The sequence below is a fragment of the Bactrocera neohumeralis genome, chromosome 6 (genome assembly GCF_024586455.1).
Source record: "Bactrocera neohumeralis isolate Rockhampton chromosome 6, APGP_CSIRO_Bneo_wtdbg2-racon-allhic-juicebox.fasta_v2, whole genome shotgun sequence".
Lineage (NCBI taxonomy): Eukaryota > Metazoa > Arthropoda > Insecta > Diptera > Tephritidae > Bactrocera > Bactrocera neohumeralis.
Window position 1 is genome coordinate 2758320 of NC_065923.1, and position 16628 is coordinate 2774947.

Sequence of the window (16628 nt, forward strand, 5' to 3'; positions counted from 1 at the left end):
TTCTATAAATCATACAAAAGGCTACACAGTCAAAACTGACTGATATGTGAAAAGTATTTATAACAAATGAAAGCCAGCCTTACCTTTTCAAGAAGCAAAATACTTTGTAATAAACCACACACAACCATACTTTTGAAGCAACTAGGTAGCTAAAGTATGTCTATTCAATTAAAACGACAGCCTATCACGTCGCTTTGATGCCTCTTTTAATTTACTCACTTCATTTGCTTACAGTTTATTACTCAATAGTGGGTATTTATTCGAAATATTTTCACTTCACACTTTAAAATGATTTAAAAGGCATTACAATTCAACACAGCGTATGTTGGTATGTGCAAAGCCAAGTGTCACAATTACTACAACTCAGCCACACCCATGGCCCCCCTCGGCATGCCGTTTGCGCACAATCTATACAATTTTCTTGTTTCCTTGAGCTTCCGGCTCTTAACCTCATTAGTCTCACCAGCTCACCGGCTCGCTGGCATTTAATTGTGAAAGTGAATTTATTCGTTCCTTCATTCGAGCATTCATTCGTGCTATGCTCCTTCCTGCCGGCCGTTTCTTTTATTTTTGGTTGCGCTGTTTAATTAGGCTGTGCACACAATGTTGAGTAAGGTAAAATGTATCCTTCCGTGGCCAACGTGTGCCCCGACAGCGTCCGTGTGCGCGCGTGTGTGTGTGTGTTTTGGCGCGCCTTTGTTTCTTGCCTGCCGTTCAAATGTCGATTCACAGTCCTCCCACACACATACTTGTGAAGCTATAAAGAGACTTGTGCATAAGTGTATATGTTTGTGTGTGTGTGTGCAGGTAGGCACTGTAGTTTTGTGGAATGGACATGCGAATAATGATGTACATTATTTCCGTTGTGAGTGAATTTCATTTCCTTTAATTTTCCGCAATTGCCATTTTGCCATACAGTGTCTGAAATTGCCAACATTAATGCTGCTCCTTCTGCTTCTCCACACAACACCTCACTCCCTTGCTCGCTCATCACCTAAAGCATCCATCCATTTTGCGTAAGTCCATTACCTGCAATCTTTAGGCGTGGCTCCACTACTACTTGTACAGTTATATTATTCTCTTTCCATTTGAACCGCCTTCACTTTATTTGCCTTCAATCGGAGTCGTTTGTATGTATGCTGTGTGTCTGCCTATCTGTATATTATATATATATCTGTATACCTATAGAGTGTTTCCCTGCGGCGCCAACTATCTGCCCCGTTTGATGACTACTCAGTGTTTCTGCTTTTGTTTTCTCGTTGCGCTTATTTTATAACACATTCATAGGAATATTGTCGGCTCGAAAGGTACAACTGTTTATTTAAATAACAACGAGTAGCCGTTTCGTGTTGCTGTCGGCTTACATTGAAGGGCATAAAAACACGCGCAGCGAATAAATGCGGTAAAGAGATTGAGTCGTTGTCTGTGCAACATGAAGCTACAAAGCGTCTGAACAAATAAAAGCAAAGCAAATCCCTTTTCATAAGCTGTGTTTCATGGAGGGATAGATATTATTGGCTTCAAAAAGAATATTTTTATATAATAAGCCTAAATATAGGCAATGATATTGTTATATGCAATCAGATGTTGCCTACATTTAGGGTGCTATTAATATCAAAAAACAAAAATTCCCATTATTTTTTTAACACACTTTTCGTATCGGAATAAATATTAAGAAACTAGTAGAGAGCAACAAGTTTTTCTTAATAATGTCTCGGCTGTAAACCTATTTCTTCAATTATTAAGGTATGGTTAATGTTTATATTCAAGGATTATTTAAAAGCTTTGTTTTTGGAGGTAATTAAACCGTATAACTATAGGGTTTATCTACCACAAACCAAAAATTTTAACCGCCGTGTCTGCAGACACGTGTGACGACAGTGACTCAGTCACTCCATTCCAATCAGCTATAAGCACAACAAATACTATCACTCAAAACCGCCAACATCGTTAACGCCACCATTTCCATAACTGTCGGACGCAGCAGAGGCATTGTTCACAGCAGCGACAGCCAGCAGTCGACAGACAACAGAAAACAATAACAATCACAGCACAGTTGTTGTAAACTTTCGACGCACTACGCAACACCGAGTCTAGCAGTGAGTGATCCTGCGCTGCGTAGTGACATCAAAGTAGTTATGTGCTTGCTGGCGAAACGAACAAGTGCCGCGTGTAACGACAAAGAGCTGTGAATGAAAGGCAAGTGCGTCGTCTGTGTTAATAACGAAAGCTTTTGTACTAAGTATCTGCTATGTAGTGTATCTAGGAACAATTGTTCTTTTTGTTGCTATTTGTTTGCCTTCGTCTCTTTCGCGTGGCGACAATACCGGAAGTAATACTCATTTTCATTATGAGCCCGTCACATGTACACCCATACTCACTTCAAAGTCGTGCTCACTTGTAGCGAGTACTTAGGCGTGTGAGCTCCGGCGCCGGCTTAAGCCTCTGTTGGACAATATTGTTGTTACTCGTGTTGTGTTGCGTTGCGTGTTCTATGTGTTGCTGATGTCTCTTAACACTTCAAACTGTTGTGTTCTTTTTGCGCTAATTTTTTCTTTTTGTTTGCGTTTGTAATGTTATCTGCTAACAAAAACTTGGACCATAATCTGCGTATTATTTGTCTGAGTATTAGACTAAATAAGTTTATTCGTCTTTTATTGATATAAGTGTGAAATATTCTTTCCCACAATATATTGTAGAATTTTTTTGGAAAATTCGTTTTAGAAATTAGTCCGAATTTATGTCCAAATTATCCAAATTTTTGGAAAGTCTCCAATCTTTTATCGTTTTCTAAGCCCTTCTATCATAGGAAAGCATTTGAAACAAATTATCTGTTTTCATGTGTTGCTAAAATTTAAATGCCCTCGTACAAGGTTATCATAAATTTATTTAAGAAGGCCGCATTTGAAAAACAATTTCCATAAAATAAGCAACAAATAAAATCAGCTTACCACAAACTCGACATTACTGTTACTAAGAGTGTAATAACTCAAATTCAACATCTTAAACTCGACTTTTTCATAGTTTATTTGAATAAAAATATATTTGAAATTCGAGGGGCAAAATATTTATTCTTTCGGCATCTACAAGATTCAGAGTATTCCCTCGGCAAGTTTCTGGGATTCTTTCATATTTTAACACTTTCAGTACAATACAACAGAAGGAGCGATCCTCTTAAAAGCATTTTTTTTGAATTTAGTACAATATTACTAAGAAATGTGTTTTTAAAAAATGCTTGTGAGCGCTAAATCGAAGTCGACCTGAGAGCATGTCTGCTAGAACTGACGTGTCTTGAGCTTCATCATACGTCTATTTGCATTCTTTTTGTTTCTTCTTAACTATGCCTGCTTCTACTTAAGGGGCTGTACCAGTGTGACGCATGAAAAACTAGGCGATTTTCGTGAATTTTTTTAAAGGAAAGTACTAGATTGAATGTTTCGACGTTAATAAAGTATATTTTTAGCTATATTAAAAAATTTTTTTTTACAAAAATATTGAAAAATAACGGAGTTATGTGCTGTCTGCGGAAGTGCCGAAAAAAAGTGCCTCAACTGCAGGCATGATTCCGGTCGAATGAGTAGCTGAAACAAAAAAATTCAAAATTTTTATTAAACTTAAATATATTTTCTATACAATGAACTACGATCTTTGAAAAATGTCAAAAATTAAGAAAATGACGAATTTTGAAAAAAAAAATCGTTTTTTTAAGAAAAAATGGTCATTTTTATTATGCCAAATAGACAATTTTCAATCAATCAAAAATATCGTAGTCCAATTATCGGTCAATTTCTCGTTGAGTTGTGATGTCAGCAGTTTTGAAAAATGTCGTTTCGAGAAAAACGCGTTTAAAGTTTCACTTATATATGTTTGCACCCCCGAGCGGTCGCTCTTTAGAACGCTGTCATCCAAAAACCATTCAAGATACGACCTTGCCAATTTCACAAGATATTTTTGAATATATAAACTATCGAAAAAGCAAAAAAAAAAGTTTTTTTTGAAAGTGCAGTGTGACACTTAATGGAATTCTTTCTCAATTCCATTTCAAATTAAAGTATACTTTTTTACTTTTAGCTCAAACCTCATTATATACCATCTAGTCATATTTGGCCGCGTCCAGTCCCCAGATGGTCCAGTTAACCTTATATTTATTTTATCATCTTAACGGTGATCTCCATAAGTTAATTAATGCGTGTTTTTCCGATGTTAGCTTACCGTACGAATACCTGTAGTTTGGAGATAAAAGGTGAACAACAAGTTTGCTTGAAATTTTGATTTTCTAGTGGATTAAAAGTATGAAGTCTTTTCAAATATTGCCAAGATGTTTCGAGGAGCCGACCTCATCAAAAACACAAGTATTTGAGAGGCGCAATACGTTCAATTAAGCTCCAGAAATCCTCGAAAACGTGTCCCATACGAGTTGTCCACCCGCCAGAACAGAAGAACAGATTAAAGAACAGATATTGGCATTGAAGAGATAGCTAAAGTTATCAACAACTCTTATGCGTGGCTCAATCCTCTTTGGTTAATGTTTTGGGTATGAAGCATGTCAATTCTACGCTCGTACCAAAAGACCTGAATATTTTGCAAAAGCCTTTTCGAGAAAAAGCTGCAAAAGAGATATTTGACAACATAACTGTGCACTCTACGTTAACGAAACGTACAGTGTCAGAGTACGGTTTTATGAACTTGGAACTTCACGTGAACACTGTCTAAAAATATATAGGCCTTTAAAAATGAGCCGAAAACGAAAAGCACAAAATTCACTGAGTATACTGAAGCCAGCCGAGGTGTGAAATAAGTGTTTGGATTAAGCATTGGCGTGATTCTAGTGGGGCGTTTTATTTGCATTTCGACAGCGATAGTAATAATTTATAATCTCTAGTCCGGGTCAAATTTGATCTGATGGTATACAATTATTTTCATTATGCTTTTTCATACCTGTGTGTAATAATATAAATGTTAACAATTTTACAAATACTACAATTTTGTATTCTTATTGGATTCAGCAACTATGTTTAAGAATTAAATTTTCGGCTTATCTCATTCATATACTGAACTTTTGACCTCACTGGTAGGACAAGACCTCACTTCCATACCGCAGGGAGAGAAGTATGCTCTATATACATATTTGCGCAAACATAACACGCAGTTGCACTGTTAAACCGACATAATTTGTGTGTATGAGTGCAGATTTGTATATATACGCGCTTGCTACATGCTTAACAGTATGCCACAAAAGTGGTCAACAAGCACACATTGCAGATGTTTTACAAATAAGAGAGTATATAATTGTCTCTTTATGTGCCAGTGCGTGTGTACGCTTTTGGTCGCTGTGCATATATTTGGCGGCATTTGTGTATTTATTCAAAATTAAAGATATAATAAACTCTAAATGCGTGGCGTGTGTAGCAACCACAAGCATTCAATAAATATTGAAAGTATGTATATCATTTCAAAAACTGCTAGACTGCAAACAACATTTGAGAATATTTTAAATTTTAATTAAAATATCGAGGTTTGGTCTGTTTAAAAAAGAGATAATTATTCAATTAAAGTGCAACTATATTCCGGTGAATTTCAAAAGGCATTGAAGGATAGCAGACGCTTGCAACAGCACGCACACACGCGTCTGCAACGTCGAATGCAGTCGCCTATGCCAGCAGGTCAGGTGTCATTGACGGAGTTGATCAGTGACATGAAACGGCGCTGATTTCAGCTGCCATATTTGGCGCTGGATTTATTGAATTGCCTGCAATGAACACACATATTTTATCAACGCGAAAGTGTGTCTGTCTGTCTGCGCGCATTTAATAGTGTGCAGGCATGTGGAATGCTTTATTCAACCGCCATTGAAGTATTACAATTAATTAATTTAATTAAAAATGGGCATTCAATTTGAAATCTCGCCTGGCAACAAAGCGCAGCGCGGCCCGGAAAAGCAAGCCAGAGACAGATGTGCAATGCATTGCTTGCATTTCGTTGCCAACAACAACGTGTTATTGCGTAAGTACGTGTGTTTCAGTCGTTGAATTGGCTGCTTTGCTTATCTGTTTATGTTCGTCAGAAAAGTATGTGTGCTTTTTAAAGGTTTTAATGATTGATGCAAGCAAAAGTGGTGAAGCATTGGTGAATAAAGTCAATATGTTAAACGATAAATGATTTTTTTTTATTTAAATGTGATATTAGTTTTCTACAGTTTTTTTTCGACAGCTTTTCATTCATAAAAGTTAAAGGTTACAACTTTCGATAATGGATGTGTACCACAACGGGTTGCACATTCCAAACTGAATTGTATTGTCGATTTATTCCAAATATCGAATGACTTTGTATTCATGGAAACACTTTTTTCAAGACACAGTTTTTCAAGACTTTCGTGACTATATCTGGACCTAAATCCTAATGATTTTATTGTTATGGACCTTGAGAACCTAAATATTTATGATATTTTGCACATAACAGTATAAGTTGTGGTGCTGATATCAGTTTTCAAAAAAAATAATTTATTTCCATCCATAAAAAATTATTTTAGAAAAATCTGAAAAAGGCTTTTCTGCGAGCAATGATATCGCCACCTTAAAATTTTCATAGAAAATTTGTTCTGTCATCCACTATATACATTATTTTATTTCTAATAAACTAAAAATGGAAACAAGCTTGTTAGTTATATTAAAAATATCAATTCTTCATTTCTAAACCAAACAAATTGCTGAAGCTGCCAACAGTCTAATTTGCAACAACTCTTATCGGCACTCACGCAGTCGAGTTCACTGCGAACCTGAGCCCGCAAATATAGTCACAAATTAGGTTTAGACCTTTATCTAGGCGCAACGTGCAAATGTACTTGCTGGCTCACCTGCTTCACTCAGGTCCATGCGGCTAAACAAACTGGGATTGGCTCTGCAAGTTCTAGCTAAAAGGGAACGGTGTGGCGTCAACGTCAGAGTTGTGGTTGTCGTTGATTTTGGCACTTCGCACTGACGCAGTGTCGCCTGCCAACCTGTCGCGTTGTCGGCGTGTTGTTGTTGTTTTGTTGTAGCTCGGTTCTGCCCACAAAGACTTATAGCCGAAATCCATCAAAATGACAAGATAACGTGACAACATGGTAGGCAGACAAGCAGCGAAGTAAACAGCTGAGCAAACAAGCATTGCGACAACACTACAGACAACGAAGCAGAGCGAATAAAAAAGTAGCAAACGAAAAATAGACGAAGGCACCTTTGAACACTGAAAGTGTTGTCCTAATAAATGGGCATGCTACTTTGAGGAGTACTGCAAGGTAACGGTATGTGATAAGAATTTTTTCGATTGCTTCTATGCTGCGGCGTTTGTATGTTTTTTCGTGACATTTTTTTTATTTTTTGAATGCAACAATTTTGTGGCAAGAAACTTAAAATTATTACATAATAGAAACATTTGCTTGGTTAACGGCTTTTTGTCAAGAAAATTCGTATCAAATGTTATAGGGTTTATTATTCTTGTTTATACTCTTTGTATATGCTTCGCTTGCTTTCGTTTTGTTTTCTGCTGCAAATTGCTCATTTCTTTCATTTATGTGGCGTGAATTTGTCTTGAAAAGTAATTTTTTATAAGTTTACAGTTATTTTCGTTTTTACGTGTCGAAAATGAAAATCTGCGTTTGTGGCGTGCAACACCAACTTGTGCCACTTTGGTTGCTGCAACAGTACGCCAACAACAACCAGTTCAGTCACAGCTTCCACCATGCAACAGCCAACGTTGGCATTTAGTTTGCGGCAGCGTTTAGTTTTTATTTTGGCGTGGCGCTTGTAGTTAAGCTTGGCGTTTGCCTGCCACAACTCGTAAATCTCGAGCAAACTTCCGCCGCTTTCACATTTATCAAAATGGCAGCGCGACGCCAGCTATGTGCCACCAGGCGCCTGTTGTTACTAACATACTTTGTTTACCTTTTTTGCTTGCGCGTTTTTTGCTGCTATGACTTAGCTGTTGTTGTTGTTGTTGTTGGGTAGCTCAGCTGTCGTGCCAGCGAACTAGTAACTTATTAGAGTTGCAACATTTGGGCTAATATGGCGCTGCTTGGCAGAAGAGTGAAAAAATTGTGTCATTTATTTTATTCACAGTTGAGTGCAATACTTTTCTTTCGAAGAAAAACAATTTTTGTGTTGGTGTTAGTGTGGTGCAAGCTGAAGAAGTTCAAGTTGAGAAAGGATCAAAGTTGCTACACTTCAGGGATTATGTTATTGAATAAAATAAACAATATTTGAAGTACACACGCTACACGATATTATATACAGTGGTATGCCATCACATATTTATACATATCTACATGGGTGCATATAAAAGCAGGAACTTTTAAAATAAATGCACGTTATTTATTCTAATCGCCTGCATTCCTAGAAAAGGGTTAACTGTTATATTGGACCAAAGGCATTTTCTTTATTGGCATAGACAACGCTCACACAGTTAGACCCAAGTTTCACTTTATTAAAAAAATTTAACTTTTCCATATAACTGGAGTTGCCACCTATAAAATAATTTTTATAAAAAGGAATACATTTTTTGTTTTTAATTTTTTTCTATGAATGTTTCTTTTATTTGAAGTTGCAAAAATTCTGAAACGTCAAAACAGCTAATAATGTTAAACGAATGCTCTGTTAAGGACACAATAACAGGTTATTAACAGCATGGTGCTACATATGAACTGCGTGGCATCTATTTTTCTCTCAGCAATAATTTTTATGAAAATAATAATTTTCGAAGAATAATTTTTTAGATTGACAAATAATTTCGAACCCTTTTTATGCCTTTATTGATTTCTTCTTCTTCTTAATTGGCATAGACACCGCTTACGCGATTATAGCCGAGTTAACAACAGCGCGCCAGTCGTTTCTTCTTTTCGCTGCGTGGCGCCAATTGGATATTCCAAGCGAAGCCAGGTCTTCTCCACTTGGTCCTTCCAACGGAGTGGAGGTCTTTCTCTTCCTCTGCTTCCCCCGGCGGGTATTGCGTCGAATACTTTTAGAGCTGGAGTGTTTTCATCCATCCGGACAACATGACCTAGCCAGCGTAGCCGCTGTCTTTTAATTCGCTGAACTATGTCAATGTCGTCATATATCTCGTACAGCTCATCGTTCCATCGAATGCGATATTCGCCGTGGCCAACGCGCAAAAGACCATAAATCTTTCGCAGAATTTTTCTCTCGAAAACTCGCAACGTCGACCCATCAGTTGTTGACATCGTCCAAGACTCTGCACCATATAGCAGGACGGGAATTATGAGCGACTTATAGAGTTTGGCTTTTGTTCGTCGAGAGAGGACTTTACTTTTCAATTGCCTACTCAGTCCGAAGTAGCACCTGTTGGCAAGAGCAATCCTGCGTTGGATTTCCAGGCTGACATTATTGGTGGTGTTTACGCTGGTTCCAAGATAGACGAAATTATCTACAACTTCAAAGTTATGACTGTCAACAGTGACGTGAGAGCCAAGTCGCGAGTGCGACGACTGTTTTTTTGATGAAAGGAGATATTTCGTCTTGCCCTCGTGCACCACCAGACCCATTTTCTGTGCTTCCTTGTCCAGCCTGGAGAAAGCAGAACTAACGGCGCAGGTGTTAAGGCCGATGATATCAATATCATCGGCATACGCCAGCAGCTGTACACTCTTATAGAAGATGGTACCTTCTCTATTTAGTTCTGCAGCTCGAACTATTTTCTCCAGAAGCAGGTTGAAAAGTCGCACGATAGGGAATCGCCTTGTCTGAAACCTCGTTTGGTATCGAACGGCTCGGAGAGATCCTTCCCGATCCTGACGGAGCTTTTGGTGTTACTCAACGTCAGTTTACACAGCCGTATTAGTTTTGCGGGGATACCAAATTCAGACATCGCGGTATAAAGGCAGCTCCTTTTCGTGCTGTCGAAAGCAGCTTTGAAATCGACGAAGAGGTGGTGTGTGTCGATTCTTCTTTCACGGGTCTTTTCCAAGATTTGGCGCATGGTGAATATCTGGTCGGTTGTTGATTTTCCAGGTCTGAAGCCACACCGATAAGGTCCAATCTGTTTGTTGACGGTGGGCTTTAATCTTTCACACAATACGCTCGATAGAACCTTATATGCGATGTTGAGGAGGCTAATTCCACGTAGTTGGCGCAGATTGTGGGGTCTCCTTTTTTATGGATTGGGCATAGCACACTTAAATTCCAATCGTTGGGCATTCTTTCGTCCTACCATATTTGACAAAGAAGCTGATGCATGCTCCTAATCAGTTCTTCGCCGCCGTGTTTGAATAGCCCGGTCGGCAAACCATCGGCCCCCGCCGCTTTGTTGTTCTTCAGGCGGGTAATTGCTATTCGAACTTCTTCATGATCGGGCAATGGAACGTCGGCTCCATCGTCGTCGATTGGGGAATCGGGTTCCCCTTCTCCTGGCGTTGTGCATTCACTGCCATTTAGCAGGCTGGAGAAGTGTTCCCTCCATAATTTAAGTATGCTCTGGGCATCGGTGACTAGATCACCTTTGGGGGTTCTACAAGAGTATGCTCCGGTCTTGAAACCTTCTGTAAGCCGCCGCATTTTTTCGTAGAATTTTCGAGCATTACCCCTGTCGGCCAGCTTATCAAGCTCTTCATACTCACGCATTTCGGCCTCTTTCTTCTTCTGTCTGCAAATGCATCTCGCTTCCCTTTTCAACTCTCGGTATCTATCCCATCCCGCACGTGTTGTGGTCGATCGTAACGTTGCGAGGTAGGCAGCCTGTTTTCTCTCCGCTGCGACACGGCACTCCTCGTCGTACCAGCTGTTCTTTTGCACTTTCCGAAACCAATGATTTCGGTTGCAGCTGTACGTAAGGGGTTAGAAATGCCGTCCCACAGTTCCCTTTGATTGATTTACCTTTCATATTAAGCTCTTCATAAAACTCGATAACGGTAATTAAGAAAATAGTCCTTGAAAATATTAAAAATTATTATTTTTCTAACTTAAGAAAAAAACAATAATTTACAGAATTTTTAATGAAGTCTCTAAACATTTGCAAGAAGCGATACCTGTGTTGTTGTAAATATACATTACATGCCTTTGTGCATAGCTACATAATGAAGTAATGAATAAAAAACTGCACTGGCATACAGACAAATACACATTCGGCCCCTCATACCAGCTTAGAATGTGCCTCACCCTTACGCAGTCGAAAAATATTGAGTCTGACAGCTCATGGTGTGTGTTGCCACAAGCAGCTGGCAAGCGAACACATGCACACACATATGTATAAACTGAAATGGCTTGCCAATACATACCTAAGTTCCTCGCCTTATTGAAGTTGCATACCACAGTAGAAGGGAAGGCCGCGGCAGTGTCAAAATAATGTGCATAGCTGGTAAGTGGCAAGCAACAATTGCTAGGCTTGTCGAACAACATGTAAAACATTATGAACTCACATCAAAGTGGCTGCCGCCGCCACCGCTGACGCCACGCCAATAGCTTTAGGATGTTGCAGTTGTTGTTCTTGTTGCGTGTTTAAATTTCGTTTGCATCACTCCACTCAACATTTGCTTACGTGCACGTGCGCTGTTGCGCTATATTATAATATGTGAGGAAAGTTCGCATTGCAAGTGCCGCTGTACAAATATTTTACACGAAATGTGGAGAAATAAAAGAAGTTAAGAAAATAAGAAAAATGTTCGAAGTTTTCGTTCCAAAAAGTGATAAGTATTTGCAAGGGAAATATGCTAAAATTTCAAACATTTATTTATTTTGAAACTAATGATTCTATAAATAATATTCCTCTATAGAATTCCCAGATTATTAAACATTTTCTACATACATATAAAAATAATGTTCCCAACATTATGATTTTAAAAAAATAAAGACGATGTGTACTTTCCCAAAAGTTTGTGGCGTTCAGGCGATTTATCGATTTTTTATATGTTCAAATATTTATTTAACTTTATTTACTCTAATTAGGGAAATTTACAACAATTGTATGTTTATACAAATCCAGATGCTGTGGCAACTGTCTGTAAACCGCCATCAAAGAAGTTGGTAAGTAAGAAAATTGTAGCAACTCAAACAAAATATCCAAAACAAACGGTGCAGGTGAAATTACGAAAAAAAAATATTTCATCGCTTCACAACATATTATGGTTAGTTATTAGTTATAGCGGCGATTTTCTATTCCAGAAAAGATAACAAAACAAAAATTCGAAGAAAAAAAAACAGTTTATTATGAAAAATTTAAAAACCAAAAATTTTAAGACTAAACAAAACAAAACTAAAAAAAAATTTAAATTCGGAATTTTATATTCTACACAATTTTTGTAAAAATGGAGTATTTTAAAGTTTGAGATGAGAAAAACAAAAGAAATTACAAACAAAAAAAAAATTAAAATTAAATTTTTTTTTTTGAAAATTTTAAATTTTTTTTCTGAACATATTCAATTTAGAATAAATCCAATTTTATATTGGAGAAAATCCTTAAATGTAAGAACAGCTAATATGATTAATTAATTAATTATTAGATTTTGAAAAAAATTATTGATTATAAATTTAATTTTATTTGCTGAACATTTCTATTAAAAAAATTTTAATTTCAAAGTCCTTAAATGACAAAATAATAATTTTAAGGAAGGCTTTATGAAAGGCATTATAACAGCGTGGCCAGCAGTGATGTGCCATTTACGATGACATGTTAAACTCCCTGGTTTCTTATGTTTTCTCAGCACTATTTTATTTAAAAAATAAATTTCGATGTGTTTGATGAGGTTTTGAATACTTGTATTCCCCACAAAGAAAACTTTTATTATATATATTCCTGAGCGATTTATGTTAGAATTAGTTTATGTATGAACATATCCATTGCAAATGTATTTAGTGGCAAAAAATGCTGTCGGCTTTCATAAAAATCTTAAATAATAAATTAGTCATTTGCCAGGAATTTTTTGAATAATCGTAACACTGAAAATTTCAGCTTCGCTTGAACGAACTTCATAATTTTCTTCGCTTTCACAACTTTCATTAAAAATGATTGCACAAACTCCGCCTTCAATTGCCAATATGCATGAATCGTCTGCGCAATTCTCAAGCGCCATTAATATTTGATTGGCTTTGTGTATAACCTCACTTATAGGAAAAAATAATACATTTTTGCACAATTTGTCAACATATTTTCACAACTCATTTGTACTGAGGACACAAAAAACACAAATTATTATATGAAAGAAAAAATGTGTTTTTAATGCGGCATAAATTATATCACACATTGCAGCGTTTTCCAGCGCAATTTGTACAAATTAAGATAACGGCGCTGAAAAATTCGCAGCAAATAAGCGGCTTTATGTATAAATAATGCAATTAAAACACAATTGAAGCGCTGCCGTAAATAGCTGCTCACATCATAATTAAATAATGGAAATGCGGCACTTCATCGATTACACTTTTTGCGCTAACTGTTGCGCGTGTATTTGTCGCATTTTGATATTAACACACACATACATGCAAGTAGTCTTTTTGTAAATACAGCCTTGTTGCATTGGGGAAAAAACATCAATTGCTTTGCGTAAAAAATAGCTTAATGGCTAACATGACGGAGACAACTTAAAAGCAAATAATAATTACAGTTTAAAGCGTTTAATATAAATGCTTTATTGCCAAAGTTATTTATGTAAACAAATTACTCCACAGATATATAGAATTATTTATGCAAACTGATATTAAACATTAAGTGAGGTTACACAAGGAAAAAACAATTATCTTCATCTGCCTGAAATTATAAATGAAATTGTTAAACAACTTAACAAAGCTATCTAATTAATGAGCGGCAAAAAACGTGGTTAATTTATGCAGCATTGAAACCATAGGAAGATGGGCGATATAACGCAATATTACATTTGACAAATATTGAATTATTTGCGGCTCGATCCTTTGCTTTTGCTGCGAATAAATTTTTCAGTATGCTTAGATATGTGTTTTTTTTCAAATGCCTCGGGCACTGCGATTTAAATGTAATATTAATTTCAGTACTCTTGCAACATGTTGCTACATAGTACAAGAGTTATGTTCACTTAACGGTTGTACGTACCACCTAAAACTAAGCGAGATATATATAAGGATATGTATGTAAAATGATCAGGATGACACAAAAAGTTTAAATTCCGTCCGTCCGTCTGTCCCTGCAAGCTATAACTTGCATGAGATATCTTCATGAAACTTGGTACATATGTTGCTTGCCAACACAGTAAGTCTGGCTTCATAAATGGGCATAATCGGACAAGAGCCACGCTCACAAAACGCCATTAAAGGAAAACTTATAAAGTCATTACTATACATTTAAATAATTTTTGATTCTTAAAAGTTGCATGAGCATTAAATGTTCAGTTGCACCCGAAACTTTAAACTCCATGTAATTCAACAAAATGGCTTCATGCTTTCGCTGATAAGATAAAATAGATATAGAATAGTAGAAATAAAATATGTATAAAGTTAATTTAAAGACAAGTAAGGAAGGGCTAAGTTCGGGTGTCACCGAACATTTTATACTCTCGCATGATAAAGTGATAATCGAAATTTCATTATCCGTCATTTACATATTTTTCAAATACCGTATTTTTGTAAAGTTTTATTCCGCTATCATCATTGGTTCCTAATGTATATATTATACAGAAAAGGCCTGATGCCTTCTTGATGGAATTCAAAATAGCGTTATATTGGAAGAAGGCGTGGTTGTGAACCGATTTCACCCATATTTCGTACATGTCATCAGGGTGTTAAGAAAATATTATATACCGAATTTTATTGAAATCGGTTGAGTAGTTCCTGAGATATGGTTTTTGGTCCATAAGTGGGCGAGGCCACGCCCATTTTCAATTTTTAAAAAAAGCCTGGGTGCAGCTTCCTTCTTCAACTTCTTTCGTAAAATTTAGTGTTTCTGACGTTTTTTGTTAGTCCGTTAACGCACTTTTAGTGATTTTCAACATAACCTTTGTATGGGAGGTGGGCGTGGTTATTATCCGATTTCTTTCATTTTTGAACTGTATATGGAAATGCCTGAAGAAAACGACTCTGTAGAGTTTGGTTGACATAGCTATAGTAGTTTCTGAGATACGTACCAAAAAACTTAGTAGGGGGCGGGGCCACGCCCACTTTTCCAAAAAAATTACGTCCAAATATGCTCCTCCCTAATGCGATCCCTTGTGCCAAATTTCACTTTAATATCTTTATTTATGGCTTAGTTATGACACTTTATAGGTTTTCGGTTTCCGCCATTTTGTGGGCGTGGCAGTTAGCCGATTTTGCCCATCTTCGAACTTAACCTTTTTATGGAGCCAAGAAATACGTGTACCAAGTTTCATCATGATATCTCAATTTTTACTCAAGTTACAGCTTGCACGGACGGACGGACGGACGGACGGACAGACGGACGGACGGACGGACAGACGGACGGACAGACAGACATCCGGATTTCGACTCTACTCGTCACCCTGATCACTTTGGTATATATAACCCTATATCTGACTCTTTTAGTTTTAGGACTTACAAACAACCGTTATGTGAACAAAACTATAATACTCTCCTTAGCAACATTGTTGCGAGAGTATAAAAATAATTATTCGTATCATAGTTATGAAAATTTTCTCAATATTATGTATGAAAACAAGGCATTGTAAATCAAGGCGGAGAGAATATACTCGTACTAGAGTTGCTAGATATATTTTCTAAAGCCTCCCAAATGCTTGATGTGCTCCTTCTCGATCTATAAACCTCATTCTGTAGGCGGGTGCCCCCAACAGGCTATGATCAGTGAGTATTCCAATCATGTTCTTACCCTTCCTTCATTCGAATGCCAGTATCCTTGTATGTTTCCGACGTACAGTTTTACCCATGACTTTGCAATAGTTGTATAATTCGTCTATATCTTTGATGAAATATGAACTGTTCATTCAGTCAAGTCATTCACTTTGTTTCAATCATCTTGCGAGACGCTCCATTAAGCTTAATTACATTTGTACTGATGAATTCCAAAACAACAAAACTTCTTTTGTCTTTGAAAATGGTTGATTAAGTCATGAGATTTTGACGTCAGAAGACCAAAGAAATAAGGCTAATATGACAAAAAATCCATTATTTCGATTTATTGTCGCTCTCAAAGGATACTGCAAGAAAAAACAAGTAAGGAAGGGCTAAGTTCGGGTGTCACCGAACATTTTATACTCTCGCATGATAAAGTGATAATCGAGATTTCATTATACGTCATTTACATATTTTTCAAATACCGTATTTTTGTAAAGTTTTATGCCGCGATCATCATTGGTTCCTAATGTTTATACTCGTATTATACAGAGAAGGCATCAGATGGAATTCAAAATAGCGTTATATTGGAAGAGGGCGTGGTTATGAACCGATTTCACCCATATTTCGTACATGTCATCAGGGTGTTAAGAAAATATTATATACCGAATTTCATTGAAATCGGTCTAGCAGTTCCTGAGATATGGTTTTTGGTCCATAAGTGGGCGAGGCCACGCCCATTTTAAATTTTTAAAAAAAGCCTGGGTGCAGCTTCCTTCTGCAATTTCTTCCGTAAAATTTTGTGTTTCTGACGTTTTTTGTTAGTCGGTTATCGCACTTTTAGTGATTTTCAACATAACCTTTGTATGGGAGGTGGGC

The 16628-nt window shown here is 36.9% G+C and overlaps 1 protein-coding gene across 6 annotated transcripts in view; it reads left to right on the forward strand.

Annotated features, from left to right (window-relative positions):
* The window catches only part of LOC126762490 (collagen alpha-1(XVIII) chain), a 420330-nt gene that overhangs the window by 253033 nt on the left and 150669 nt on the right, over positions 1 to 16628 (forward strand). For 3 of the 6 annotated variants that reach the window (XM_050479265.1, XM_050479270.1, XM_050479271.1), the window contains exon 8: positions 11931 to 12008. The exons of the other annotated variants lie outside the window; for them this stretch is intronic. In XM_050479265.1, the coding sequence (XP_050335222.1) occupies positions 11931 to 12008 (78 nt within the window). The remainder of the gene's footprint in view (positions 1 to 11930; positions 12009 to 16628) is intronic. 6 annotated transcript variants of the gene reach the window in all.